At 41.3% G+C, this 26,441-nt stretch overlaps 1 protein-coding gene across 3 annotated transcripts in view; it reads left to right on the top strand.

Moving 5' to 3' along the window:
• macrod1 (mono-ADP ribosylhydrolase 1) overlaps positions 1 to 26,441 on the top strand; it is a 109,526-nt gene that overhangs the window by 58,744 nt on the left and 24,341 nt on the right. For 2 of the 3 annotated variants that reach the window (XM_023407345.2, XM_023407344.2), the window contains exons 4-5: positions 6,476 to 6,505; positions 17,580 to 17,696. In XM_023407345.2, the coding sequence (XP_023263113.1) occupies positions 6,476 to 6,505; positions 17,580 to 17,696 (147 nt within the window). The remainder of the gene's footprint in view (positions 1 to 6,475; positions 6,506 to 17,579; positions 17,697 to 26,441) is intronic. The other variant, XM_087174261.1, reaches the window with a different exon arrangement.

The following is a 26,441-nucleotide window of genomic DNA, read 5'->3' as shown; positions in this document are numbered from 1 at the left end:
CCCCCCCCTGCTCTGTGTAGTTGTATAACTTATCACCCTTATCCCATCCCCACTCCGATAATTGGTGTGTCTCGGCAGCAGATGCTAGCCCGCTTTATTTAGCTTTTCAGTATTAGCTATTCCAATTAGTCATCTAATACCAGTAAGTAAAAGTAACTGTTAGCCTCCATGTATTCAGCGCCATGGGAGAGGGGAGTTATGTGTGTTTGTTTTTGCCCATGCAGCAACTGTGTCCAGTATGTGTACGCGCCTCACAAACACACACACGCAGTTACACTCAATCCACACTCGACCGGGTAGAGGATACATGTGGGTTTTAACAGATGGTGAAACACTTTCCCTCGAGTATCGACATTACTCTCCCTCCCTCCCTCTCTCTCTCTCTCTCTCTCTCTAATTAACTAGGTTTCAGTAACAAACCTTTGGGCTTTGGCGTCACCATGGTTACCCAAACACCGAAACACCACTGTCTGCATTTGTATCTGTGTGTTTGTGTGACTGCCGGCAACTATAGTGTATGTGCGTGCACATGTCTTAGTGTATCTTCCTCTGTGTGTGCATGTGTGTATGTTCCTATGTATGTGAGCGTATGTGTGTGTGTGTGTGTGTGTGTGTGTGTCCTCATCTTTGCAACTGCATGATTGTGCATACACATGAGTATTTTGGTTGCTTTGATGTCTTTGTTTCCCCACAGAGCTCATAGTCTGGTTTTGTCTCAAGTACCTATGTATCTACACAGAGAACAGCAGTATTACATGGGATCACTGATAATTTATCATAGGTCTATTGCACCTTACATAAGACAATCTTCATAATTATATAACCCCATGAATAAAGATTACTTGCAAGATGAGTGTAAATGGAAAGAGAAATTGTAAGTTGAATTACGCACCTGCAACAGGGAAGGTAAACTTGAATTTGCTGCACGTTTCTAAAAGGCAAAATAAAATTAATATAGGTCGTGGGATCAAACCTTTTGAATTGCCTGGGCAGCCACCCGTGTATGTGATTATAAGCTCAGTTATAAACTCTATAACATCTATAGTGACTTTAGTACCTATAGGAAAAGTAAACCGTAACACTACAAGAAGGTAAGCAGTCGACCCCACAGTAGTGTTTGATACATGTAGGCAGTGAAGCATAGAGGCAGAGAGCAGAGAGAGGAGCATTGTTAAGGGTTCAGTATGCTTGAAACAAACTCGAAGGTAACACATGTCGTCTGACCACATCTAAAGGTGGAAGTGTTTATAGCTGTTTAGAAACTCCACACACGAAGGTGGGGTGGAAAGCTGGCTGTCATAGCCTCCTTCTGGCTGCATGACACTGCCTGATCTCTCTCCAAGAGCTAAGTGTCAGCCGCATGTCTTTGTATCGATTCATTAGATGCACAAGTGGGGATACCGGTGCTCACTGTCAGACAGTCTCTCCTCGAAGGCATTCATGGTGTTGGACATCCGTTTGTTTATCAGATACATTTATGCTCACATTCCTGGTAGAATACTTTATAAAGTGAGCTGTATTTCCACTGTGTACACCCTCATTGTCACAATAAAAGATGAAATTACAGCACCTGGATAAAAATAGTCACACAGTAGCTATATGGTCATATTTATACCTGTATGGAACACCCAATGGCTCCCTAAGTAACTTAGACGGCATACAGGACAGTGCAAATTGTTTGAATGCACTGTTTACTAAGCACCTGCCGCTGCCAGGTGCTTGTTAATGCCGCTGTAGCAGAAAGGCTTTAGAAAGTAAGGTAAGAAACAGTATACAAAGCGACAAAGTCTGCATAGGGAGGAGGTCGTTGTGGATGAATGGGTCAAGCACAGGACTTTCCCCCAGGAGACTTGACCCCATGTGACTCATTTCAGTCCAGGAGAGCCTAAAACCTGGGTGCAAGTAGCATTGTTGGCTACAAACACTTGGTTGCTTGTCTCTGCCATGCTATATGTGTAAAAAGCCGCATTGGATATCCACGGCAGGAGCAAGTGTTTTTCTTTTTTATACGTAGAACATGACAGTAGAACATGACATTGGGTGTTCTGGAGGTCGCTGCTCTTCAAACTGATATTTATTTCAATAGATAAATAAGTGTGGAAATGTATGGAAATGCAGAATATACTGCAAGCAATGCACCCTGCAATTCTGGGGCCATTTTGTTACATTGGGAGTGTATTTTTCTTATTTCTGAAGATAGCTGTCCAAACACAGACAGTGTCAGCTCTCACTGAGTCATTTTCAGCAGCTACAATGGAGTGTGATTGCAGAAAAAAAAAAATCAGCAATCTAAAACATCAGTTACCGCCAGGTTTCGATGTCAAACCCTCAGAGGAAAAGAGAGGCTCTTCTTTTTACACAACATTTTTCAGCAGGTGTTCATCTGTCTTAATGGGGGAAATGCATGGCAGAGGGGCCAGAGTTACAGTTTTCTACACTGATGGCAGCCATGGTAATCCAGAGGGTGATGTAGCTATAAAACAGGGTGGGTTTTGAGAAACATAAGATGCTTTTTATTCACTGGAGAAATTTCACTATCACTTGGAGTGTGTTGTCTGGGTTTTATTGCGATAACATTTTGGGAAATCAACTGTCATAGATGTAGACAAGGTAGGTAATAGGAAAGCGGCCGAAAAAATACATTTTAACTCTGCATCACAAGATAAGACCTGAAACGCTTTAAACATCATAAGCTAATACATAACAGTATAAGCATCAGGGGCTGTATTTTTCATTTGAAGTGCTGTAAAGGTAAAGGTAAAGCCTTAGTTGTGTTTTTCTGATATCTTGGGCAGGATTTATCCACCTGGTCCAGGTAGTTAAGCTGTGACAACCTTTTAGCCTTGTCTCTGAGTGTGAGGCAACCGCTGGTCTCCTGTGACATCTGTCAAAATATTTCATTTCAAGTTAAAACCAGTGTTACTTTGTTATAAAGCCAAAGAATACACAAATACAACAGAAAATCACAAATAAAATTGCAATGGGCATTAAATGAAAAACAGCTTCGCCTAAATTACCAAAGAGCATTGGTTATGTTTGCACAATCTCCAACACCTCCCAATCACTGTAATTTCCATTAATACTATTAACTCTGAAATAAACATATTTGTCTGTGAATGCAGATATAAATGAAACAAAGTATTAGCTATATTTATAAAGGATGTTTAGTTAAGTTTGATATGTTGCCTGGTCCCCTAAACCTTTTGGACATTAGTGCAAATATTCATGTAAAAAGCTGATATCCACTCGATAATGACCAAGCCTCAAATAACAGCTGGGGGCATGGCCAGAAGGAACAAATAAAGCCAGTGTTTAAAAAAAAAAAATACAGAGGAGTGTGAAATTAACTGTAGCTGCAGCAGCAAACATTGTAGATTTAGTGCAGTGCACATGTCCACAACACTAAATCCATCAGTACAACAGTCATGCTGTACACACCACTCTGCTGCTCTCACTTTCTCTTTTTAAACAGTAATTGTGTTTTCATACTACATTTTTATTTCTTCTTTGCCTTTCTCCTGATTGATGTTGTGCTATCGTCAACAAAGCTCTTCCTGATGTTTTTCTTTTCACATTAAAAGCCTACCTATAAAAGTATGGCTGCAAATTCTGGAGGGAGTTTTGCTCGGTATGCGATGTGACTCTGTTGTTGTGCTGATGGAATTAATGCTGCGGAAGTGGATGTTAAAGTGAATATATCGTGACAAAGGTAAACATGGAAGAAGTTTTGAGTTTTCTTTCACTGGGGAACTGGAGAAGTTAGAAGTAGAGCCCTGTCTGTACAATAAATCCAAATAAAAACCTGATTTTTATTCTCTAAATTTACAGTGTGTTACAACCTTGTTATGCTGCAGTGTCTTACTGTTCACACAGTTGATTGGATGTTGCTACTGATGTCTCCTAGCAACCAATTTACACAGTATGCACAACATGATTTAGTAAATCACTAATAAGTAACGGAGGACTTTTACACAGAAACGTATTGATGGCTTTATGACTAGATGGTGCGACCTAGTCCTGGTGTCTCACCAGTTCAGTCCATTGACATTTTACTGTGAGTAAAATGTGGTTTCGTAGCAGTGTCTTTTTTTAAAAAGAAACCCTTTCAGGTTTAGTTCAGATGTACTTCATATGGCCTAGAGCGTGTTAGTCAGCATGGACTAGTATTAACAAGACCCAGTATGTGATATTACTCTTATGTACAGCCTGCAGCTAATCAGAGGATGAATGGGAGACATTTTATTTGTCTGCACTTTTACACCCGAATGAGTTTTATTTCAGTTCATCATAAGATATATCAGCTCTCAAACAAGCTGTGCAACTGAAATAGTCTCACAATGTCACATTAAATAGCTTCTTTTTTCTTTTCCAATTCACGCTGTATGGAGCTGCTCATTTTCCAGTTAGAGAGTGGAGGTATTCACATTGGGAGATGTTAGTGAAACTGTGATTCACACATACAGAGAGATATAGTGTGTTTAAAGACTGGAATGAAGTGAGATTTACCATTAATGAGGCAATGGGGGATGTTGAAGGGTATAGGATTCTTTAGAGAGAGAAAGACAGCTGTGGGATTTAATCTCTATATTCCTCCCTCTCTAAAACCAACTTGCCTGATACACTATCTGAGCGCATACTCAATTGGCACAATGCCTACTGGCAAAGAGTAACTAAAATGAGAGCCATCCCCTGTGTGTTCGGATGTAACTTTGTAACTGTCCCTTTTAGACAGATTATGTGCTTATCCGATTTTCCTAACATGGTCGCAGCAACCAAAATTTGATCCATGAGCAGAGGAAGAATAGAAAAACTGGATTTTTATGAGTTTGTGGTCAGGTCTCAGTTTTGTGAACGCACTGCAGATGTCCCCGGGCTAGCACTGCTGACTCCACACGTTTATGGATATGTGGGTGAGAAAAAGTCTTGGATATCGCATATGTCAGCCGCAGCCAGCCTTATCACCCTGCCAGCAATTTACACTCTTTAAACATGCGCAGTGACTTGATGCAAACTGGGAAGGTAATGATTTGGAACAGACTGGTCAGGCTACTAAGATTAATGTACTACTGTCTTTGCTCAGAAAAAAGTAAACATTACTGTATATTGTTATTTTATTTAAGCTACAGTCACCTCTTGTTGTCCTTTTAGAAAATTGTTGTATGATTGACTTTTTTCATAACTAAAAGTCTAATTGCACCTAATGGGTTTCTTATCACAGAGTTGTTTATTTTCCTTTGGACTACAGCCACAGCATGAGTTTATACATTAGCTTCTCCGGCAGTGAAGCTACTTGTTCTTATTGTGCAGTGCTTCTGAGTCGTCAGTGATGGGACTCAGAGCCTGCTGGTTCCCATTCTATCCATGTAATCAGGGGCTGAGTTACACCTGCAACGCCAGGTGAATGCAATTAACTTGCTGGTTGGCAAAACCAGCAGAACTGTGACCCCCGAGGACTTGGCTTGAGAACCACTCTTGTAGAGAAATGCTGACACCATTAACAAATTATGTTGTGAAGGACAAATGTGGAGCATGTTTATGCCCCCAGTAAGTAAATATAAGCAAAAGCCGCACGTTGTTTTTACACCAAAAGTTCACCAAGTTAGAAATAACATATGATGAAGTCTCGGGGGATTCTGACCAGCGCGCACACACACACACACACACACACACACACACACACACACACACACACACACACACACACACGCACATTGCAAATGAAGAAATGTTGTGTTAATGAATATAGTGATGAGTTGTTGTTTTTTAACATTGTGGTGCAAGGTCAAGTGCCACAAAAAAAGTTTACACTGATTAGAAAGAGTGAAGTCTTGATTTCTCTGTTGCAAACAAATGATCAGAACTACCAGTGAATTCAGCAGTGGTTAATATTGCATTTTACATTATATGGGCTGCAACTAATATTTTCATTATTGCTTAACCTGTTGATTGTTTTGTCTGGCCACAAAAACCCAAATATATATTATTTACACTGAATCAGAAAAGCAGAAAATGGACGACCTGGAACCAGAGAGTGTTTGAGCTATCAAAAATAGATGTTGAATAATTTAATTTTCACAAATACATAATTAAAACTAATGTAACTTTGACTGAAGCGGTGGTCAGTATTACATTCTGTGTTAGTTGTGAGTAGGGCGGCATCATTATTAATTCATCTGTTCTGATTTAGTCAGTTCATTTGTGAAAAATGGAGATCACATGTTCTCAGAGCCCTATGTGATTTCACGTAGCCTACATTTTGTATGACCACCAGTCCAATACTCAAAGATTCTCAGTTTAAATTAATCGACAACAACAACATCAAAGATGCTCGAACCAGAGAATTATACCAGTATATAAATGACTAATTTTCTGCCCATCCAGCAGTTGATTCATTTATTAATTGTTTCAGCTCTAGCTGCAATGTTTTTTTGACGTCATTTACATGAATATTTCTTCTCTTCTGTTTTTCTTTCAGCCAACAACACTCTGCTCGGCGGAGGTGGAGGTAAGTCACAACCCGTCTGATCCATTGGTTGTGTGTGTCGGTGCTTGCCAAGATACTTGTAGGCCTCAGCTGTTATTAATAACACAGCTTTGTGGTGCAAATAGTCTTCTCTGGGCACAAAATAATTGGAAATGTTGTGCTTCTTTTAATCATTAAATCAGATGATGCAGTGCGATGTACTAGCCAAAGAGTGTGTGTGTGTGTGTGTGTGTGTGTGTGTGTGTGTGTGTGTGTGTGTGTGTGTGTGTGTGTGTGTGTGAGAGAGAGTCTTTTATGTTCTATGTGTGGTGTGTCCGTCTGTATTTTCTTTGTGTTTGGTAGCAGGTAGCTCTTTGTTGTGGCAGGTGTTCAAGGTGCGTTTGCATGCTGCACAGTGTGTCTGGCTGCCTGTGTTTGTGTGTGTTTGTGTGTGTGTTTGTGTATGCGTGCAGGTGCAAAGTCGATAGTTTGTAATATATGGGTGTTGAGTGCTGTGGATATAAACAGTCATTTTTCAGTGTATTGTTGACTCAGTGCTTTGCTGCGTGCATGTGATGTCGGACGTCCGTGGTTAATCGATACTTGTAATAAATCTGTACTCCTAATGCAGCAGCTACATTTGCTCAAACATGCATACACACACACACACACACACGCACGCACGCACACACACAGACACTCACTCTACTCGACCTGTGTGTGTGTGTGTTTGTTAATGGTTGCAAATTTAGGTGCTAGTGCATTTGCCTGTGGTTGTTTTCTTTTCCTTCATTTGGACAAACAGCTTTAGCCTTTCAGACCATCTGACTTGCACTGCCATTTTTAACCTCCCAACTTCTGTCTGTGTGTATGTGTGTATGCATGCATGGGTTTTTTGCCTCATAGTCTCCATCGTGACATATCTAACGGCACACCTGTATGCGTGTATGTATACGTACATAATGCATTCGTATGTCAATTTTTAGCAGTGCATTTGCCTGTCTCAAGTGTTCTGTTGAAAATGTAAGTCCCGGGCGTACACACACACACACACACACACACACACACACACACACACACAGGCTCCACCCTTACTGATATACACCAGCTGAGCCTCAAACCATAAAAATGGACTGCACGCTCTTGTGTCCTGTGGTTTCACACACACCCACACACACACACACACACACACAAAAACATGCAGTCAAGCACCTCGAGATCTACAGCATCGTTTGATGTTGTCCTGAAGTCTCTGATGGCTCTACAAAGACAGATGGTTTCTAGAGAGGCCATGAGTGTGTGTATGCATCAAACTGTGTGCATTTGTACCAATGTAAAACATGTTTATGTTGTCTGCTCTTGTTTAGTTATTTTAATTTTTTCATTTATTTTTATCCAGTTGAATTAAACCACATCTGTTTTGTCCACTGACTGACTGGAGGAGGCTACAATATCCAACAACCACCATCTGCAGCTGCCTTTTCATCGGTTTCTGTTTCGCTCTTTGCAAATTCCTGTCTTGCTCAGTTGAGTTCTCTCATCTCTTTCTTACTGTATTTATTTCCCTCTCTCAGTCTCTCTTTCCAGCTCTGTCCTTGGGGGTTTGCTAAGGCAGATAGAGCCTACCATAGGTGTTAATTAGAGAGAGAGGTAAGGGTAGAGACATGGAGAAGAATAGAACAAACAAGAGCGATAGGAGGAAGATGATGGTTTGAGCGAGAAGACAAGAAAGAGAAAGCAATGGAGGTCCAACAGTGTTTGGAAGGCAGTCACTGGGGAGAGACAGATGCAAGAAGAGAGCCGAGTGGAGAAAACACACAAAAATCATTTGGTACACATCTCCATTCGCTGAGATACCCACTCTGCACTGAATAACCAGGCGTTCATTCAGCTTTAGTGAGTGTTTTTTTTTCATCAGAGGAGAGGCAACAAAAGGTCTTTACAGTGCTTTACTACTCAGTCTCAAGGGCACCTGGGTAAATGTCATTCAGTTAGATCAAACGCACACCTGCCGACATTGTTTTCTCACTTCAATCTGGAGGAGTGCTGAGCTCAGGCAGCACATCAACAACAAACTCAAGGGCAGGAAATTAACCTTTTTTTATGTCCACTGGCTGCAGTTGCTCATTTATTCCAGAGCTTATCTGTCATTTCAACGTTTCACTGCTTTGATTGATTTTCCAAGTAGAAAAGAAAGCCCAGATGATGATTGGAGGTTCAGTCGTCCAGACAGTTACCATGAGCTTTGTGCATATATATATATCTATATATATATAGATATATATATAGATATATATATATACACACACACAAAGCTCATGGTAATTGTCTGGCAGTTAACTTTCTGTATTGAACTGAACCTTGAATAACATCGGTTTCGTGCTTTGTTAAGGAAGGAAGATGTCAATTCGTGCTGCTGAGTCATAAAGTATTTTGATTTGTACATGAATGAGCACTGGCATTTTACCCATTGAAATCACCATTGCAACGACAGACGCGTGTATTGTTCGTCATCTGGCTGTAGCATGCTTGAATTATTCCCCCAAGTGTGTAACTGTGTTCAGTTTTTATTCTACATTGTGATGCTGAGTGATGGTGGGCTCTAAAGTGCTTATATAAGTGCAGTTACATCCATGTGACTTCTGTTTCGCCTTGTCTCATTACTGAATAGGAGACTGCTGCAGTGCAGAGTGTTTACACTCATTCATTCACTGTTACAGGGCAGTGATGGCAGCTAGTAGAAGGTTTGCAGTGGAGATGGCTTTGCCTGATGTGTGCTACTTAGTCTTTCGACTTCCTCAGCATTTCTACTTCATCATCAGAACCTTGTAGTAAACAACACAATTTTGGGTTTTTGAAGGGTATAAATACAGCTCAAGGCTTGAGGTTTTGGGATACTGTGGCAGTTGCCAGCTTTTCAAGGTTGATCATTTAGCCTTGGATAAAAGGGATAGATATAGCACCCAGTAGCTCTTTTAACATTGTAGTAAGATTTAGATTAGAAAGTCAGAACCTGTCCTTGCTGCACTGTCCCAGCATCACATCTGAAATCATATTTGCAGCAAATGGCATCATCTATACAAAGCCCTCACCTGCTGTGATGTGCTGCATTTGTGTAACAAGTTCCTGATCAAACAGAGACACACAGTTACAAACAGGCAGGAACAGGCAGCTGGTATCAGAGATCGTGCTCTGGGTCTGTGGGGACGCAGTGCACAGGATGTGAACCAGCCGCGAAGACACTGCCTACAAATGATTGGTTTAGGTGTTTTAAGAAACCCAGAGCCAACACACAATTGATGAGCACAATCCCAATTAAAATTTCATCCACTTACATTTTTTTTATTTGGTAGAGATAAAAAAGAAACAAAATCCTCTCACACTGGATTTTCCTTTTTTTTATTTTACAGAGCTAAAAACCCAGGGTGAATTTGTGTGTGCTGACATCTATAATCAATCCTCTAGAACGGGGATGAGGTTTGATACCCTGCACTCTCTCAGCTGTGGTCCCTGCCCTGTGTGTCTGCACCTCTCTCTCTCTCTCATTCTCTCTCTCTCTCTCTCTCTCTCTCTCTCTCTCTCTCTCTCTCTCTCTCTCTCTCTCTGCCTTCTCCTTGTCTGGATGAGGAGAAAAATGCAGGCACAGGATAGGCTTGTCTGCTTCCCTTTCAGAACAAATGAACAAGAGAGCATGTATTGTGAATGAAGGGAGTGAGCAGAAGATTGGTTTTAGGGCGCAGAGATGAGCAGAGCGGCAAAGAGCACTTAGTGTACCTTCCACATACAGACAGTACTGTCACTGTCTCAGCTGCATACATAAATACGCCTGTTCCACCACTGTTAGCAACAGTCATGTTTTTGTGTGTGTGTGTGTGTGTGTGTGTGTGTGTGTGTGTGTGTGTGTGTGTGTGTGCGCGTGTGTGCGTGTGTGTGTGTGTGCGTGTGTGTATAAGTTGTAGCATTTAACAAGTTGCTGTGTGTTCACATGTTTAAGTGTCTGTGTATACAAGTGCATATATACAACTGTGTGTGAAGCAGTGTGCATGTGCATGCGTGCATCCACCACCAGACCCATCCTAAATGTTGCCTTGGCAACAAGCTGACTGAAGTAAATGAGTGTCCTGGCTCTGCTGAGGGATTGTGGGAAAGCAATATGCCAGCGTTCCGCCCCATTAGTTTGATGGACAGCCTGTTTGGCCTATAAGAGGTCAGCTGGCAAGGGCAGCCATATTAGTATTCCATAGGAGAGACCTCAGGATTGGTTTTACTCTAATGTCACTCTACCTGTATGTGTGTGTAAGTGTGTGTCTGTGTGTGTGTTTCCTTTTGTGTGTGGTTGTGTTTGTAAGAGTGGGTGGTGGGTGTTGGCAGGAGGTAAGGCTTGCTGTGGCATATAACATTGCAAGCAGGTGTGTGTGTGTGTGTGTGTGTGTGTGTGTGTGTGTGTGTGTGTGTGTGTGTGTGTGTGTGTGTGTGTTTGCGCGCACATCCGTGTTTGTTTGTGTGCCCTGCTGGGGGATGCAGGCTCTTCGCCAGGTAAGCATATCGGCAATTATCACCTCCCGGTCCCCCTACTTCTCTGGCTCCCTCCCTCCCCCTCTCCCCCAGAGTTAGTCAATATAGAGCCTGTGAGGGTGACGTGATAACACCTAAACTGGTCAGCCGCCTGCTTAGCTGGCTCTTGACTAGTCTAAAGAAGCAAAAACACTAATTTCTACCCCCTTCCTGCATCCATCCATCCACTGCATCCTTTTTATCCTTTCCCCTCTCAGAAACCTTGTTTAACATTCATCTCTTCCCCTTTTGTTTTTACCCTCCCTCCTCCGCTTCTCCTCTTCAATCCCCCATCTTGTATTTCTCTCTGTCTCTTTCTCTGTGTCTCTCCAGCTCTCCATTCTTTTTTTATATCTCTGTCCCATCTTTCTATATGGTAATGAAAGCTAAATAATGAATGTTTTTTTAAATATGGAAATGAGTTTGACACTTTCTAAAAGATCTTTTTAGTGTCTAGTAATATAAATTAAATTCATGACTAATTCATTATAATCTGTTGATGTTGGTTAGTGGCATTAGGTGTAGCCAATTATGTCTGATTGTTGAGTAGTTCAGGTACTTTATTTGCATTCGACAGAGTCAGTGGAGTATGAACAACATGTATCCTTTGACACCGCAGTGATGCTAATTTGGTTAGGGCTTCCTGTGTCTCCATAGACTAAATGAGGGATACATCGATACTGATATGCAGTAGTATATCTTGAGCTGATATAAGTTTGGCTTTATTATCTCCAAAGGGAAATTTAATTGGAGTGAAGCAAACACAAAACAATCATACCCAATGAAAGAAAAAGAAAAAATTAAAATACAAGTCACAAGCAAATCTGAGCCATACTGGTGGATAGTCATAGAAAACGAGACTAAATTCTGTCTGAAATAACTCCAACTTTATCTGAATGTCTGAATTCTATGTGTTTGATTATTGCACTAAGTAGTGGCCTAAAAATTCACACAATGAATAGTAATTAGTGATGCGGGGATCGGCTCTGATGTCATCCTAATCTGCATGTATGCATAAGTAATCCACCCGCCACCCACCGAGCAAATTATTTTCCACAATTTAGAGACCCACACCGATCACACATTACCATTATTTCTTAGTGGGATATTATGCATGATGATATAGTAACATTTTGCACTGAAGTAGGCTGGTTTTAGATAAACAAACCTATTAAAGTAAAACAACGTGGCAAAGTGTATTTCCACAATAGCCTGAACACAGGCCGACAGTTTTAGTCCACTCAAACTACAATTCTGAACAATTTAAAAGCTCATAATAACATTTGGCCACAGCTTAAAATAAATAACAAATCATAATGACTTCAGCAATCCAAACACAGTGTCTAATTTGTACCTGACAAAATTGAAGCTTAAAATATGTTCACATTTTAGAGAATACAGTGAATAATTTCCTCATACATTATACCCGCAACCCATCTGCTGTAAATCAGAACATTTATTTTTATGACCAGGTCCACCCGATCTGCAGATTAACCACAGGCACTGTGGTTATAACTGTGATCTGTGCACCACTACTATATACAACATGTATACTACAACTACTGATACTAATCTCAAAACGCAATTGTTTCTCATTTTAAGAAGCAAAAATTACAGTTGTGCGACTCGGCAGCGACGACACAAAATGACAAGGAGTCATCTAGTGTCCAAAACCTCAGTTTACTGCTCACTGCTAGTAAACTACTGGATGTCTGTTAGTGAGTGAAATAGGGAGTGAAGTGTAGCAGCTCGATGACGATATCATTCTAACATGCTCACAATGACAGTGTTAACATGTTTACCACGTTCATCAGCTCGTCAGCATGCTAACAGCTAATTAGCACTAAATTACCACTGATGGGAAGATTGGATAATTGACATGATGTTGTTGATGATGATGGTGGAAAAGCTAAAGAGATCATCTTTAAGAGACCAGTTATGAGAATTCATTGTGAGGGATGCATGAATGTCTGTTCCCATGGCTGTTGAGATTTTACAGTCTGTGGTCTGTCGTCCCTAAAGCCATGTTGCTAGTGTGGCTAAAAACACAAGTCACAAGCACATCACCAGTACCAGTAAAAAAAAACAAAAGGGCCAAAATAAGATACCAGTATCCTTAATACAAAACTCTGGTACCAACAGCATGTGTGACACTGTAGACATCACTGCAGAGCAATTCTTAATTTTTCCCTTTTTTAAAAAATTAATTTCAAAAAGTTAAATATTTAATGAAGAACAGTTTTAATTCAGTCATTTCACCCTTTGCAGCGCAGCCAGATGGACTCAGTTGATATTGTTCCGTGGAAGTAATAAGATAATATTGATACTTTGAGTCACAGGCCGTCCTTGAGCACTCATTATGTGCCTGCTCTGAAGAAATGTTGCTGGTGCAGCTTTCCATCAAACGCATCTTTCATTTTGCACTCCCCTCTGCTCATGAATTCCCCCTTCATATTTCGGACTGCATTGAAGTGACAAAACAGTGTCTGAATCTACTCAGTAGCATGCAGCGCTCATGCTGAGCTATTACACCGGCTCCCACAGAGTCAGAAGTTACCACAGTCTGAAAGAAAGCTAACATGGGCTGTCTTCAGTGAATGTAGTTGGAGGGACCGCGCTCTTCATTAGAAAGGTGGGAGTCACTGAGAGACTGAATAGGTGTATGGATATTTATTAGCTCTGTTCAGCGGGTTCGGGCTGTGTCCAAAGAGAGTGAGAGAGCAGTCTATTCTGTCTCCGCTCTTCTCATCTCCATTTGACAAGGAGCAATCTAACTTAAACATGAGAGCATCAAAGGCTTGTTCAGCTGAATGCACAAAGCGTGATTCGTGTGAAAGCGAATATGGCGGAGATGTCGTTTGCAGCTAAAAGGACAGGATGTGTTGGCTGCGGTCTGGAGCTGTTCACCACCTGAAATTTAAAAAAGAAAAACATGAAAGACACTACTGCAGTAATGTTTCAATGTGCCTCCAAGAATGCAGGTGATAGCGAATAAAGAAATTAGTTAATAGTTTGGGTCAGTTGAATTTGACGACTGTAACTCCTGCAGGCAGCCCTTCCCTCCTCCTAGTTCTCTCTGTGGACATGAAACACAAAAACTACAAGAAAAGACAAGAGAAAAATGTGACTGTGTAACTCCTGATCACCAACCCTGAAGGGTCAGGGACATGGTAGGGCGAGCACTCACCCAAAGATTTTCTGTATAGGCTGTCATCATAATAGTGTGAAAAACATGGATGCCATGGATTGTGCCTCTTTGAGGTCGTTTCTCCAACTAGAAATGTTCCTACAGTCGCTTCATACATAGGCTGGCAACATAGGTCCAGGGGTGGCCAGTCAGATTCAAGGCCAACCCTCTGGCTCCCCCCATGTTGCTAGAGTGAGAGGACATATGCATTAAGCTGCACAAACTGAGCATTAATCAGGTTTCTGAGGGTTATGGTAACGTGCAGGGATTAGGGGTTAGACATCTTTATGGTCACATTCCCTTGCATGAAATGTCATGTCAGTAAACCCCTAAATTAACTGTCTTCCAAACAGCTTTTCTATGCTACGACACGTGTTACTTAATCTGGGAGTTTAGTTGTATTTACAGCTTGTGTGTGTTGTTGTGTACGTGTGAAAGCGTCGTTGTGTATGTTTGTCAGCTGTATTTGCAACCGTGCATTGCGGTACTGTCGTGTATGTGTGGGACTGAGAGGAACGTGGTAGTCAGGTCAAAAGGCATCCCTGTAGCTCAAGGCTATGCAGACCATTCATAAAGACTGGGGTAAATGTCCAGTTCTCGCCGCTTCACACACAAACACAGACACTTGCACTAACAAACCTTACACACAAGCGCAGACTCATGTATCTGTCAAACATGAGGCATGAAAGAAAACAAAAAATATTGTTGGTTTATGTTTCAGTTCAATTTCTTTTCTGTCTGATTCTGTTTTTCTTGCCTGTTTCCTTATCTCCCTTCAGACTATTTTTACATCTGCTGCTCTCCCTTATTCCCCTCCCTTCCTTCCATCTCTCCGTCTTATCACACTTGTTCTCTATTTCAGAGTTGGGCTGCTTCAAAGTTAGTGCGTGCAATGTGTCTGTGTGTCACCTCAAGTACTCTTCACACACACACACAACAAACACACAAAATATATCTGTGCACAGTAACACATATGCTTTGCCAAGGATGTCCACCCCAGCAATATTTCAAACACACGCGCGCGCACACATGCAGCTTGAGTACGGTTTCTGAGCTTCTGTTTCTGTGCACCCCGAGGAGGTAGCCAGTGTTCAGAGCTCGCCTTTCACACCCTCACACTCGCGCTTAGCTCACAGTGAGGCCCGGTTCGGCATGGCACAGCATGACATGGCACACTACAGCTCAGCACCGCATGTGATATGCCAACTAAACACAATAACGTTCAGATAACACGAGACCCCTGCCTGGAGTTACTCAGTTTGGCAAAACACACCACTGTAACATCTGGTCTGTGTACAGTCAGACAGAGATAAGAGCCACAGGCCAACACGCTGAGCTGTGACATATGGATGGGTGTTATTGTACTATTTGCACCAAGTGCTGACAAGTCTCACAGTGCTGCGACAAACTCATTCCTGACAGATGTGTTTTATTCTGGGTTAATTATGAGTTGTTTACATCAGACTCCGACATTAAACCTCGGTATGCTCTCAAAACAATAGTTGAGCCGGGATATTTGAATATATACAGTCTTTCAGGCCTATCATCTAGAAATGACATTTATACTGTGGTGTATGCTAATTTGTTTTGCCAATGACATTTTGAGGGAAACATAATTGTTGAGTGGCAATGTTGTTTTCAAATGAAGGAAGCGCTACAGTTATGTACTGCATGCAAGTCCTAGGGGGGTGGTCAGGGCCGACGGTGGGTTTACTGAACAACTCTGTTAAACACACCCACCCTATCTTGTGCTTCAAGTCACTGTTGACTTTTTCATTATTTAACCAGGAGGACCATCTTTCCCAAACCTTGACCAAGTGCTTTGAGTGCACAAAGATAACCATATAAAACACTCTACTCTGCGCTTTAAGCTGCTAGGCACTGATATTGTTTTGCAAAAGCGGATATTGTAGGGAAAACAACTGAAATACATTGTCAGATTATGTTAAGTGGGAACATGTTTTTCAAAGGTAAGAGGCGCTACAATTATGAACAGCGTGCAAGTGATAGGAAGGTAGTCAGAGCTAACAGTGGGTGTCCAAACTCTGCCTGCATTTTGCAGATACTGTTATTAAAAACATATCCTCAGGGTGCTTTGGTGGCCCAGGGGTTCAAGGCAAGGACCATGAACATCTCCAATTTGTTCTTGATCTTTGTTACGTGTCATTTCCCTTCTCTTGTGTCTTTCATTTTATTTCTCCGCTTTCAACCTTCAGATAAAACAAATACTTAGAGAAATGGGACAGCAATGACTGCAGATTATTAATACATAGGCATCATTTCTAGGAGACAGGGTTGAGTCTATAGCTTTTGGCTTTTCTTCTTAACTTTGCTGACCATCAAAGCACCTCTCCGACCATGATCCAATCAAATTTAATTTTTTACACTGTGTGGATGATTACTGTAACTAACCTGGCTAAATGAAACAGGTGTGATAAGTGTGTGGTTTTCCCTCCTTACACTGATGTCTACCTACCTCAGTGGAATATGTGTGTTTTTTAATTTCTCCTTCGTTGAAGCATAATGTCATCTATAGTCGCTGATGAATTACAAAATTCCCTTTATACAAGTGAGTGATTAAATAGATTTGAATGATTTTTTTTATGTTTTTCTTTTAATGTAATGTATTGGCTTAGAAGAATGATTCAGTGTAGGTAAATCCTTTTTGTGTTTGTTGTTGCAGTTTGTCACTCATTATTTTTTTTGTTTCAAGTAGGACTTAGTTTAAGTTAAATTCTGCTTTCTTGGGTCCATAATGCTGAGACTCATAATTATAAAGCTGTTGAAATCAAGATTGTATGAATAGTAACTTTGAGGAAATGTGTCTAACTGCAAGGGGTGCAAAGATTCTGACTGAATCTGTAATTGGCACAGCTGTAAAATTGCTTTTCCTGCATCATTGCCCTCCTGGAAATGAACACAGTCACGGTCTTTAGATGTGGTGTGGATCAAAGATAGATACACATTTCTGAATATTATGTAGATTTATGAAAATGTAATTAATAAAGACTAATTGACCAAAAAGTCAGAGTCAGCTGAGTCCTTAATAACACATTAAATCGAGCAATTAACCACTGCAGTAGCCTTAAAATCCATTAAATAGACTGACATATACAGAGAGACAGATGCTTTGACTTATTCAAAGAAAAAAAAGCAAGATTTGGGGTGAAAAGTTAGCAACCTGCATAAGACAGGAAATCCAACTGTTCAGAACTAATATCAGCATTATCCAGGTCCTTTCAGCACTAAGCTTTGACACCTGAAAATGTGTCTGCTGGACTTCAAACAACATTTTGACTCCCTGTAAGTAGTCAGATTGCAGGGGATTCACATAAGTAGGCCAACTCTCTGAATCTCCTGTCGTCTCCTCTTCAGTGGACGGAGCGATCCACAACGCTGCAGGTCCACAGCTAAAAAAGGAGTGTGCTTCCCTCAACGGATGTGAGACTGGAGATGCCAAGATCACCTGCGGCTACGGCCTGCCAGCAAAGTGTGAGTATGAAGTGTGTGAGTGTTTGTGTGACTTCCAGCTACTCCAGTGAGGCTGCTCAGTGTGGTTGTACTGGCCTGTTTCCAACTGTGAATATATGGGAGAGTGCGACAGTAATGCAATGCGTTGCTTAAAAAGAGCAAACTGCACAGTTTAGAAAAATAAAGCTTAAACAGCCTCATGAACAACACTTTTTTTTTTTTTTTCGCAATAAGGCCTTATAGTAGATCAGTTTTACTTTTCAGCCCAAACTCAAACACCAGCAGAAACTCATCTAGGTATCCATTTATAGCAAAGTAAATGGCACTCAATTATTAAGTGGCACTCCATTGCAGCGTGTATAATGTGACGAAACTGAAGATTCAACATGACAGGAAAAGCATTTCTAGGTGTTTTAGTTGTGGGGGGAAAAAAATGCTTCTCCAGCTTTCCTGATGTCTAAAAACCCAGTCTGCGCAGTGCATCAGTCCATGATGTAGACATTAATAAGAGGGACTGAACAACAACTGCATTTTGATTCTGAAAGGTCAAAACGGACATTAGTGCAAAACATTTGACTAAGGTTTAATTTCAATTAAATAACACTCTGAAAACTTCAAAATTACCAGGAGAATATCTTCCTGTTTCTAGACACTGAAAATATAAAAGGTGAAGTCTTTGGGTCAGTTTCATAGCACATGCATGCGCTGATAGGTTGTTGTATTTGTCTTGTCCTTAAAGCTTCTTTAACGGCTGAAATACCACGTCACAATAATGTGAAAATCTGTCTAAAACTGTCAGTGACAATTTTTTAAGAGTACAATGTTTTAAATTAATATAACATCTGGGTTAACATGACAGTGTCCATCATGAAAGACTTTCTCACATAGTATTAATTGTCTCATACTGTATAGTGTATTCATAGTGTTATACAAAGCTCAAAGCGTTCACATGCCACTACATGACACTCAAACAGTTTCCACCACCCACTCCTCCATTTCTGAAGTCTGAAGGAGCTAATCATGATATTGCCTGTCACTGTGATGGCAAACACGCAGCCTCACACAAATAGGTTTTTCAATAATGTAGTTGCCAAGCTTTGTACATTATAATGACCACCCAGGTGTGTGTGTGTGTTTGAGTGTGTGTGTGAGTGTGTGTGTGAGTGTGAGTGTGAGTGTGTGTGTGTGTGTGTGTGTGTGTGTGTGTGTGTGTGTGTATGCGTGCTCGAAAGAGATTAAAGTAGCACTGAGTCTGTGTGATATCAGCTTATGGTTCCATGGAGAGTTTAAGTTCACGGAGGAAGGGAGGAGAAAAAAGGCGAGAAAAAAGGAGAGAGAAGCGATAATAAAGGCGAGCTCTAGGCAGAATGGAGAGCAGGAATAGAAGAGATAGATAAGGAAGGACTGGGAGAGTGGTTAAGAAACTAGGCAATGTGGGGGAGGGGACGGATGTGAGTGGAGCTGAAGACAGGAGGGAATTAGGAGGAGATGAGTTCTTACACTGTCTGTTCTCCTTTGTTGGTTCAGTTGTTTAACTTCGAAGATCTTAGCAGTAATTTTTATGTGTGAGTGGATGCTGCTGCTTGTTACAGTGCATCCTTAAGTTTGCACATTTGTGTGTGTTTGATAAGGGTGTGGTTTGGTTCAATAGGTATGATATTTCATATTTACAAAATATACAGCTTGTCCTAACTTTAAATAGAATAATAATTTGGTGATTGACATGTGTTATAGTGTTAATCGTGAAATGAAAAAAGAGTTTTGTTACATTGGTTAAGTAAAGAGAGCTCAACAGGCTGCACCTGCGGTGGGTTGGGGGCATCACGGTTCTGTTGCAGTGTCAAAATAGTTACACCCCTAGTGTTGTTTATTTTTGTATTGTGTATTATTTAATTTACATTGTGTGCATGTGTTTCTCTCTCTTGCTGATACAGAATGACACTGTGTATATACATACTGTACTGTCTTTACTTGTGTCTGTGTTGCATTATGTGAAGTGTATCAGTGTATACAGTTCAGGCTGCCTGTCAGGTCCTATCACGCTCTTACCTGTAACTATCTGTCAGTGTCATATCCGTATGACTGACTCTCTTTCTGATTCACTGACTGACTAACTGCATGTGGGTGTGTGCCTTACATTTGTGTGTGCATGGCTGTTATCCGCCATGTGAACTGGAGACTGGCTCTCTCCCACCAGACAAAATATTATGTCCCAAGAATAATTCAACATGTATCTGCGCCAACACTTAAACACTCTCAACAGGACTTGATTACCTCTCAGCAGGAGGGAGAGAGAGGTGAGACAGCAACAACACAGGGAAAGCAAAGGAGAGATAACAAAGCAGACAGAGCACTGTGAAAAAATGTGGGAAAAGAGCAAGAAATGAAAATGAAACTCGACAGGAGATAGGCAGGATGGTTGAGAGACAGGTCCAATTTCAAAGCCAACACTTTGATCTTGATTTGTATGGGCTTGCCACCAGATGTGGGATTTCAAGAGTGTCTGACTCACAGGTTTGCCAAATGGTCCGGCGGACCTGCTGTCAGCCCTCCATGCAGAGTGCCCGTCGATGATCCCGCAGCCACTTAGCCAGCAGCATCCCAGTCCCGTAACCTAGCAACACCCGGAGCGCATGGCACACTACTGTTGCTGTTTAGCAAGAGTCGCATGCAATTTGGGATGTTGACAAATGACAGCTGGAAAATTTCAAGCAGGCCCTGCCTAAATTCACATATTAACCAAAACTTAAAGGCAGTTAAATCAGCAATCTGTCAACTTTGGAGCATATGAGCCACTGTAAATGAGGATTTGATTAAGAGTGGAACACTTTGAGATCAGTCTGTCTGTTTGTGCATAAAATTAGCGTGTTGCTCACTTGTGTGCCAGATGCATGCTGTAAGATCCATGCGCACTTGTGTAGGTGTGTGCTTGTGTGTGTTTTGTGGTTGCCAGACAAGGGAGCGTGAGCTGAATGTGTTGTCCAGACGACGCAGCGCCCAAGAGCTCACCTGTGTACCGATAAAACACAGCTGTAACCCTGCTAACCTGTTCCCCAGTCGGCCCTCGCTCCCCTGCCAAACACACAGGGATACAACATTGTGATACACTGGGGAGGAAAGGAGCCGGGGGCGGGTCTAAAGAGAATGAGGGAGAGATAGACGAGATGAGGTCAGAATTATAATCACTATTCATCCAGTAAAGGAAACACTCAGCTTTAGTGACGTCAGCGCTAACACACTGATATATAATCCCCACAGAGACAAAAACAATGCAAAAGCAAAAGAGTGAGACACACTGTATAGTACAATAGACAGACTGTTACAGCTTAATAGTTTACGATGAATATAATAGGCTACAGATAAGTTGTTTGTCCGGCAGCTGCAGTTTTTGCTGGTAAAAATGTTAACGAGAAATAAATTGATCCAATGACTTATTTGTGTTGGTCATGTAGGTTAAACACAAACACCTAGGTCAGCCAAAATGATTTGGACAACAAAAACAAGGTGAACTGTGAAATTATTACCCAGATTGTCTCCAAACAACTTGCTGTGGTTATGCCCACTCACATTTTTCATGTGCAGCGAGGGATCATTAACTACATTAGGCATGTGCTCACTTTCCGTTTTACCTCCAAATTAAGGGGTTGATAATTTGGCTAGCCAGCTTGGATAGCCAACCTTTATAATTGTCTGACCACTCACATTTGTTGCATGATGACCTTTTTTTTTTTTCAGCCACTTTGGTGAATACAATACAAAACTGATCGTTTAAGATCGATCACTTTAAATCTGCAAATGTTTGCAAACTGTGAACCATAATCACCTATTAAGTTGATTTTTTCAAATTTGATAAAAAAACCAACAAAAAAAAAGACAGCTGCCCAAGATGAGGGGAACTGCAGAGTCGGGTCTATGTGCGTTCATCACCTGTCAGATAATAAATAGTCATGTGATCTATTGTTCATAAGAAATTGTTGATTATAGCAGCTTTAAGATGAGTTAAAGTATAACTGTATTTTAAAACTGATTCTGTATCTCTGTGCAGCTTTCAGATCTTTCCAGGATAATTGTACACATTGCTTTGTCTTGTCTCATATGCCAAACACCTTACAGTTTATTTGCAGTCGACTGTATTTAGGGGGAAATTGGCAGAGAGTGGGAGTAACGCGGTTGGAGGTGGAAGAAGATGTAGGGAAAACAAGATGGAGATGGAAAGGCCCGTATAGAAAAAGTGCTGAAGGAAATAGAGAGGTACAAAGCAAGAGAGATATCAGTCTGTCAGAAACAGGCTGCTATGCTCCCCTCTCTTCCCTCCCTGCCTCACGTCTCCCAGTTTCTGTTCCCTCGGTGGCCAATTACTGCTAATTAAAATCCTCACTGCAGCTCTACCAGACTCCCCCTGTTCCTCTCCTCCAAGACCTCCATCTCCCTGCCTCGCATGTCACCCTGTCGCTCTCTCTTGTCTGTCTCTCTTTCTTTGAAGACATGTTGTTTCTGCCCATCGCGATCAACAACTTAAACACCTTGTTTCCCTCCGTTCCTCTCATCCACACCCTCTCTCTTTTTTCTCGTCCTCACTCTTACATTTTGTCTCTTTCTTTCTCCCTTGTATCTCACTCCCATCCTCCCCCCTCTGTTCCTCTCATCATCAGCAGTAAGGTTTCTTTAGTAGTGCCAAGAGACTTGACAAGGCTCTGGGCTAAAGACTGTAGCACTCAGACTGTGATACCTTGCTAGTTGGGGAGTTTTTTTACCATCTTTTTTTTTTTGACAAGGTTGTCGACATCTTTGCTTCTTCCTGCCTCAGCGTCAGCAGTGCGATCCTTCTAGGTGTTAAAAAGCTTCGTCAAAGCTGCTGCTGCTGATGAGGAGGAGCGTGATGATGATGATCATAGCAGCAGCAGCCCTGGTGTTAATTCATTCAGTTAATTCATTCGCCTTGAAGGAGGAAAAAGAGATCAAAAAAAAAAAAAAAAAAACTCCAGTGTGTTGCTTTGCTCAGGGAAAGAGAGTTGGAGGGTGAGAGGGAATAAAGAACGTCTTTGCTGCTGCTCTCAGATGAAGAGAATTATGTCCACTCCTTTTAGCTTCGGCATCTTGTTCCCCCCTTCGCCATCTACTCTTGTCCTCCAGTTTAGAATAACTGCCCTTCTGTCTTTTTCGGAGAAAGGTGGAAAGAGATAGGGAGAGCTGTAGGGGCCTTTACAAGACCCGAGCCTTCCTTTTGTGCCAAAGCCCGGGCCTGGATTTAAGAGCTGTGTCCGCTTGGCTGAGCATAAACTGAGGCCGGACACACAAAGGACCAGCTAGTCTTTTTCCTGCCTCCTGCTTTAAAGGCAGATAAAGAAAGGCTAGGGACAGATGGAGGTATGAGATGAGAGAGGGAAAGGGGAGGGGAGGGGAGAGGACGGACGGATGGATGGCCGTTGAGTATGAAAAGCAGGAGCAGCGACTCGTGGCCTCCCAGGTAAGAATGGTGGGAGGCCACAGGGGGGGCGGAGGAGAGGGCGGACAGAGCCAAAAAAAAGAAAAAAGAGGAGTAATGACAAAAAGCAGGAAAAAAGCTGGAATGGAAGACAAAAAGAGAAGACTGGGCGGGTGTCACCGGATGGCAGTCAGTCAAGTTCTTTTTAAGGCTCATGCCAGTGTGACGCCCACTTTTGGGAGAGCACATACACACACACACACACGTACACACACACACACACACACACACACACACACACACACACACACACACACACACACACACACACACGCTCTTTCTCTCTGCATCTTTGCAGGACTGCATGTGCAAAGCAAGTCAGGTGTGTGATGAATATAGTTTGAGCAGCACTCAAGAACTTATTTAGAATTTATTTCCTTTCATCGTGTTGTTGAGCGTGTTTATTATTGTTTTCCAAGACGATCATAGCAAGTAATGAAGACTTTGTTAAACGTATAAAGCAGTTTGTTTTATAAAAAAATGTCTCACTGAAATCTTGTTAGAAACAAGCCTTTGTGTTATAATTAGGTCAGACTGATTTGTGCTTTTAAACCCTGATGAAAGAGGCTTCTTAGCATCATGTTTTAATCGATGTGATACGTGCTACAGTATTCTTAGGTGTAAAACAGGATAAACCCACAGAGGACAGCAGCTTTTTGTGAGGACAAAGGGAGTCTGAGAGAGAATAACTGCCATAAAAGAAGAAGACTGTGGCAAAGGTTTCAGAAGAGACTGAAGACTAGTCAATGTCAGAAAACTGAAAGTAAGAAGCCGATGAACAGTCTGCACCTGACTTTAAATCATATTTTTTATACTTACATTTATTACATTTTTAAGCGCATGTTTCATTCAGGTTGATGTCAGATAGAGGTGGAACCACATGGACTATTTTAATTGTATTAATCTCCTTTATTTGAAAACATCCTTAAATTCACGTTCAAGGCAGTGGTGGAAAGTGTCTAAGTACATATAATGACATATTGTGCTCAAGTACAATTTTGAGTTGTTTGTAATTTATATTTATTGTCTTTTACTTTGCACTTCAATTTCTAAATCACTGTGTTTCAGAATGACTAATGCAATCTAATCCAGTGATGTGATATATGAAAATATAACTGGCAGGAGCCATTCTACCTCCATAATGAGTGCTTTTTACTGTTGATCGTACCTCTCCGAGCTTTTACTCAGGAGTGACTTGTGGGCGGCTGTGGATCAGGAGGCAGAACGGATCGTCCACTAAACAGAAGGTCGGTGGTTTCGATCTCTGGCTCCTCCTCCAGGCCGCGTGTCAGAGTGCCCTCGGGCAAGATGCTGAACCGCACATTGCCCCTGTCGGCTGTTCCATCAGTGAATGAGTGTGATGTATGAACGTGTGAGTGAATGGGTGAATGTGGCAAGTATAGCAGAGTGCTTTGGTCAGTAAGACTACAAAAACGCTATAAGTACAAGTCCATTTACCAAAGAGTTTTTACGCTGTAGCATGTGTTGAGATATAATATCATTTATATGGAGTACATGGTTGTTTTTGTTTTGTAATTATTTGTAATACTCTGACATAATGTTTGAAGAGACAGAGATAAAAAAGGTATTTGAAGCATCGCATAAATATTAAATTGAGCACCAAAGGTTTATACTTAAAGCAAACACACGTAAAGGATACTGTATATAAACATTACAATGTCGATTGTGTAACTAGCTACGCTAAACAAAGTGATTTCTTAATTGGACCCAAGGGCAGAAATCGATATAACATCCAAACCTGGTTGGAGCCTTAAAGAACTGTTGCCTTAAATAAATGTGTAAGCAAGAGGAGAGGGAGAGGAAAGAAAAATTGGACATCCAGTGAGAGAGCCGCACAGCTAAATTATGTGACATTAGGCCACAGTCACATCATTGCTCAGAATTTGTTATTACGATTTGATGAAGCCTGTTATTCAGAGCTTTTGGAAAAACAGTCTGCAGGGTAAAAATCAAAAGGCCTCACATCGGTTTAACAGTGGGCACACGATTCCCTCCTCTGTGTGAAAGTTCAACCTTTTTCAGCCGCACAGAAGCAAAGATACAGTGCATCACTGAAATGCAGTCACAGGGTAATGACAGCCATTAATTCCTATTGTACGCTAATGTTCATCTGCAGGCAGTTTTAAATTTCTTCTCTTCATATCGTAACCTACCGTGATATACATTCAACATGCGCACACATTCACGCAACGATGATTTGGAAATATTTAACCCCTAGCAGGATGATAAAATGTGGCCATTACATGCATATTTTTGCACTGTATGCAACTACCACAATGAAAGCTGCTGTTAGGTAGCAACATAAAACTGCCTGTTGGAAAAAAAAAAAAAAAATGCTTGTGCAAAATCAGCATGAACGAGCTGGTCTGTTAAGTTTCTCCCTCATTAATCAACAAACAGAGCCAGAAACTGAAAAACATTAGGAAAAGGCCAAAGCAGTGGCAGATATGATGAGGTTGGTGCAATTTGATTAGTCCATGCGAGTCCACCTAACTCATTTTAGATGGTTTACAATTTATCTGAATAAAACCTGATGAAGGTCTGTACGCCATAACATTAAAGCAGTGTCAGCTGTAATTGAAAAGTACAAGATTTTCTTCCTTACAGTAGTTGAATAGTTGAATGCACTTAGGCCTATAGTCACCTGTCCTTGGAATATTTATATGTGGAAACATTTCATAATTTATATTTTCAGAATACAACATTGTTCTGAGGATACATTTCTGTTATGACCTCTTATTCACTCTGGATCACCTCATCAACATCGGTGTCTATCATCCAAGTGTAAAGTGTAAAACCCCCTCTGAGTTTCTTTTTTAGTTTGGACTGAGACAAGGTTGCATCCTCACACCGTTTTTCTTCTCCTCACCACCGATTGGATCATGTCACAAAACCACAGCACATAAACTCAGAGACATTGCAGAGCTTTCTTAGGCAGCTCGAAGATTTACCTGACTGACAAGCTTGGCAAGTAAACAGGTTTCAACATTAAGACCTCCAGAACCCTGACCCTTAACATTTTGTGGAGAACTTCGCCTATTTAGACCTAAACAACAAGGACAGCAGGACACAGAAGAAGAAACAAAATCCTAAAGGTTGTCCAAAAGAAAAGCTGCAAAACCAAAAAGACCCAGTGTAAAACTGTGAAGGAGGAGTTAGCGAAGATGAACTTAGAGGCTCAATGTGTTGCCAAAGATAAGATAATTGTGGGAGCTCAATGTGGCCTTTTTTTCTACAGGAGACAAATAAATAGGACTAAG

The sequence above is a fragment of the Seriola lalandi genome, unplaced genomic scaffold (assembly GCF_002814215.2).
Source record: "Seriola lalandi dorsalis isolate HSWRI2012SDOR001 ecotype SW California unplaced genomic scaffold, Sedor1 jcf7180002054333, whole genome shotgun sequence".
Lineage (NCBI taxonomy): Eukaryota > Metazoa > Chordata > Actinopteri > Carangiformes > Carangidae > Seriola > Seriola lalandi.
Note: the sequence above shows the minus strand (reverse complement) of the source record. Positions and strands in the feature narration are given on the sequence as shown.